The 4,961-nt window shown below is 51.2% G+C and overlaps 1 protein-coding gene across 1 annotated transcript in view; it reads right to left on the bottom strand.

The window, feature by feature from the left end:
• Positions 1-2,969, bottom strand: part of LOC101984081 (fructosamine-3-kinase) — a 6,412-nt gene extending 3,443 nt beyond the window's left edge. Inside the window, exons 1-2 of the mRNA XM_026780659.1 lie at positions 2,523-2,969; positions 28-179 (exon numbers count right to left, since the gene is read on the bottom strand). Of these exons, the coding sequence (XP_026636460.1) occupies positions 28-179; positions 2,523-2,663 (293 nt within the window). The 5' untranslated portion in view covers positions 2,664-2,969. The remainder of the gene's footprint in view (positions 1-27; positions 180-2,522) is intronic.
• Between the last annotated feature and the right edge of the window lie 1,992 nt (positions 2,970-4,961).

Genomic DNA, 4,961 nt, shown 5'->3' with positions numbered 1-4,961 from the left:
CCCTCCCATCCACACAAATGTACTCACCTGCTCAGGCTCTTCATCTTCAAATATTCCATCACGAAAACAGCCCCACCTCCTGGCAGGTCAATCACCTTCATGGGCTTAGGTACCCGCACCAAGCCAGTGCTGCGGAGGGCCTCCAGGCTTGCCATCTCTCCCTCAAACATCTGCCGGGCCTGCATCCAAATGCCACAAACACTGTCAGCTCTGATAACTTGGACTCTCACAGGGGCCTTGCTAGACAGTCCAAGGGATGCATGGCCCTCAACACATGCCACAAAACCAAGTGCCTTCAGTTACTGAAAATCAACCTCACACGCACCCCTCAAGGCCAGGGTGTGAAAGGGACCCCTTCAGGTAAGAAGGGCAAACCCGAGGCCAGGACTCAAGGTGTCTGTGTGAAGACCCACACTGCAAAGCCTTGCTGTGGAAGATGCACAGACCACAAGGGGATCACAAGGGGTGACAGGAGGAGCAGGCACAAGTCAGATGTGAGCTAACAAAAAGTCCGAGGCGGGGCCTAGGTCCTCCATGGCACTGCTTTCTTTCCTGCCTCTGAGTGGGAACAGGCAGCCTTGGGCATGGGAGAAATTACCTGGGCTCATATCTGGGTCAGAGAAGGCAGAGCGGGGAGGTCAGTAGGGCCTGGCTCAGTTCTAGCAGGGACTAGAGAAGCTACAAAAGACTCATACAGCCTGCTTGCCTGTAAGGCTTTTGCTGGCACCCAGAGGCTTTCTTGTTCCTAAACTATTTCTACAAATATCCCATTTTATTTTTAGGCAGACTTACATATTGTTCATACCGTAGTGAAAAACATGTGTTTTATTTATTTACTTATTTATTCATGGTGCTGATGACTGAGCCCAGGAGATTGTGCATACTAGGCAATGCTGTACTACTGAATGAAATCCTCAGCACCCCACAAAAAATGCATTTATAATGGGTTTGTGAATACTTCTATATATATATAGGATCATGGGGTGGCTGTTTGTTTGGTTTGGTTTTTTGAGACAGGGTCTCACTGTGTAGCCTTGGTTGTCCCAGAACCCGTTCTGTAGACCAGGCTGGCCTGGAACTCACAGATATCCTCCTGCCTCTGTCTCCTGAGTGCTGGGATTAAAGGTGTGCACCATCACCACCTGGCTAGAATCATAGGTTTTTAAAAATTAAAAATAGATGACACTGGTAGGTAAGAGCATTTACCACACAAGCCTGATGACCCAGCTTTGATCCCCAGAGCCCACATGAAAAGTCAGATGTGGTGCTGTGCATCTGCAATCCAAGCCCTCCCACTACATGACAAGAGGCAGAGACAGCAAAATTGCGTAGAATCTTTGAGGCCAGCTAGCCTGGAACATGCTTTGTAGGGGCAGAAACAAGAGAGACCTTGCCAGAAAACAAGGCAGAAAAACAGAACCAAAAACTCCCAAAAAGTTGTCTACTGACTTCTATATACATCATGGTGTGTGTAAGCCAGAACTCACACACACACACACACACACACACACACACATACAAAAAATAATTGAATGTTTTTAATTTAAAAAATGAAACTTGAAGCCAAAACACTTTTATCACACATGAAAAGAATTCTTCGCCTTTAATTCAGATTTCCAAGGGAAAGGTCAGACAGGTATCCTCAAACTGCAAACCTTCCCTTGGGACCAAGAGGCAAGGGTTGGGTATCCTGGATGGGAAGAGCATCTGATCTGCAAACCCCAGCCATGTCTCCAGGGTGAACCTCCAAGCGATCCCAACAGTACAGAGGATGCAGGCTAATCCTATTTCTGACACCATCTCTAATGATATTGGGGGACCAAAAAGGGCTGCTCTGGGATCCTCTTCTCCCCCACAGTCAGCGTAACTACTAGAACCACCTTCCAGAGCTACATCTGGAGCATAGGACCTCTGGAAACCCTCAGAGCTGGGGGAGCGCCCGACTGTGCCATCAGCAGCTTGCTCTTGGGGCCTCTAGCCAACGCTCTCCATCTGTCTTATAGTTTTTCATATTCTTTTGTTGTTGTTAGTTTTGTTTTGAGTCAGGGTCTCTTCATGTGGCCCAGGTGGCTTGAGACATGCCGCCCTCAGCCTCCTAAGTACTTTGATTATAAATATGTGTCGCTATTCCTGGCTCCATACATTCTTAAACAGGAATATATTAAGGTGTCCTAGTAACTCCAGAGCTTGTGAGGAAGATAGTGCTAACCTGGCAGTGGGACTCCTGTCTTTCCCCAGAATGCTGGAGCTGAGCTCAAGGCAGAGACCAGACGTGGGCAGATGGTGTTTACAGCTGAGACTCATCTCCATGATCAATGACTACAGAAATTTAAAGCAAAAAAGTGATTATACATCAAAGACAAATCCTTCAGTCCTAAGAGGAAGCCTCCCTGCAGGAGCTGACCCTTCAGGGAGAGTAGGGACACCAGGTAGTTTTTAAGTAATTCCCCCCACTACTTCCCGGAACCGTGCATTTCTCTTTCCCCCTCCCCAGATTCCACCCTGCACACTCCTCAGCGCACCTGCGTCCTGCGGTTGACCTTGACAAACACCGGACCAGCGTCGGTGTCGTAGGCACGGCCTTCGCTGATGCAGCCGGCCCCTGAGCTCCCAAAGGCCCGCAGTGTCTTGGTGCGCAGCTCGGCGCGCAGCAGCTGCTCCATGGAGACCAGAGGACCAGAATGCAGGGAGATGACACAGAGGAGGGGACCCGGGTACCAGAAGTAAACACGCCGCGCGAACACGCAGTGGCGGGGAGAGGGAACAGTTACTGCTGGGCGATCACAAGGTCCGGACCCAGTGACGCCGCGGCCTCCTGGCTCCTAGCGGCCACTCGGGTGCGCACTATCGCTGCAAGCTCCTATTGCACCAGAGCTGAGGTGGGAGGGGGAAGAAGGGGCAATTCTACCAGACAGCTATTTCTCTCCAAGACAATCTCTACCCGGGGTAGCAGGGATGTAAAGGCTCTCAGAGCTCTCCTACGAGGCTCATTCCAGAATTTCTATTCCAGGTTGACTCATCCCAGGGGAGCAGGACCGGCAGACCTAATCTTGAGTGTTGGGTAAAGCCTGGAGACAGAGAGAAAGTGTCCTTGTGTTCTCACAGCATACGTGTGAAGTCCCAGTATATCTGTCTGCACCATCTGGGGTCCACCCTTGGCCCTGTGCCCCCTGCACAACTGGGTGGATCAGGAGTGGCCCACAGGAAGATTTGGGCCAGGGCTTCTTTATCCTTGCAACACAAGGCACAGCCTGGAGACTCAGCTAGCCTGTGGAGAGGCTATAAGCTTAGCTAGGCTCTCACTGGACAGAGTACGATGGAGTCGCGGGGGGGGGGGGTGCCCTAGTTAGGCCTAGGGGCACCTTTAATGCCACAGGGCTGGCTGATAAAAGCTGCGCTGGGGTTTATGATAGCAGCAGCCTGCCCCACCCAAGGTAGGTGGGACTCTGGATAGCCATGATAGGAAAGACGTTTCAAGACACATATGCTCATGTATATACAGGGATGCGCACACACACACACACACATACACACACACACACACACACACACAAGAACACCTTCACAGACTGGTATAGGGGACCGTCTGTGCCAAGGTAACCCTCAAGGGTTTTAGGAGAGGCTGCCTCAAATCCCAGCCCCCACCATGAGCTGCTGGTGCCCTCCTGTACTAATAATGTCTCCAGTGGGGTGAGTGATCCGTTGCTGAACTTTCCGTGCGTGCTGGGGCACGAGTGAATGTCAGCTAAGTCCACAGCTGTCCTGTGAGAGGATCCTATAGTTACTTCCCACCTCTGTAAAGAAATCGAAGCACAGAGGAGTGCACTTGACCCAGTGCTGGGATATAGCTCAGAATGTTTTAAACCGAATCTGGCTTTGGGTCCCAGCCTCTGAATCCTTGTCTCAGGGTCCACGACGTCTCATCGAAAGCCTGACTGTACCATGCGGCTCAGGGTTTCCCTCCTGACCTGCCAGCTGAAAGTTCGGCAGCTCTGACCCCGATCAGACACCCTCATGTTAAGGGTGAAGCCACTGTGAGATGAAGCTCAAAGCACAGGAGAGATAATGTGTATGAGGCCACAGTCAGCGAGCCTATCTTAGAAGCTCCAGCAGGCCTCAGAAGGGCAAAACCTGTCAGTTCTGGCTATCCCTGTGGTCCTTGTGGGCTGTCCTGGCTCAGGACTGAAACTGGGTTCCCTGAACTTCTTTAATAATTCCTGTTTCTGGCACCTGCATGGGATGATTGGCATCTGGGCTCAGCAGACACCATCAACCAAGGTACATTGATACTGCCTTCCCAATCATGGAGGCCAGAGTGGGCGTCTCCAGAGCCAAGGTTCCACCCCAGCGCCTTTTCTAACCCGGTTCTAACCCCAAGCACCGCTCCCTGTCTTCCCTCTGTGGGTCTTCCATGGCTCCAGGGACTGACCTAATTGGGTGGTGAGGAAATGCAAAGACAACATATGGACAGACACACAGAAAAGGCTTGAACGAGGCTTCAGCATCCCAGAATCTCAGTGTGCTTGTTATTTACAGTTGAACAAGTAGCCAGGGTTTGTGGTATTTAGCTAAAGGAAGGGGCCAGGCTCCACTAATCTCAGTAGGAGCCGGAGTCAGCAGCAGTCTCTGTAGGGGAGCAGTCTTCAGGCTGTGAATATCTGAGAAGAAAAAGCCATGGTGGGCATTTTCTGCAAGCACAGTCGACATTCACGCTCAGACCGCAGGAAAGCCTTGTCGTTTCTCTGAGCGTCCCCTGGAGGAAAGGCTTTGCCAGATTATAATGGATCTGAGCTTTGGTGTTGATCTTGTGGCTCATGTGAAAAGCAAACCCACATGGGCCTTCTCTGCCCCCCCCACACACTGGTTATGATCCGTCAAGGCCATTCCAAGTAGATGGACTTGACAGTGTGGAGAGCTCACTCCAAAAATCAGGTAGAATGAGCCGGGCGGTGGTGGCGCAC

This window comes from Microtus ochrogaster, chromosome 7 (assembly GCF_000317375.1).
Source record: "Microtus ochrogaster isolate Prairie Vole_2 chromosome 7, MicOch1.0, whole genome shotgun sequence".
Classification (NCBI taxonomy): domain Eukaryota; kingdom Metazoa; phylum Chordata; class Mammalia; order Rodentia; family Cricetidae; genus Microtus; species Microtus ochrogaster.
The sequence above is the reverse complement of the archived record's forward strand: the minus strand, read 5'-3'. Positions and strand labels throughout refer to the sequence as shown.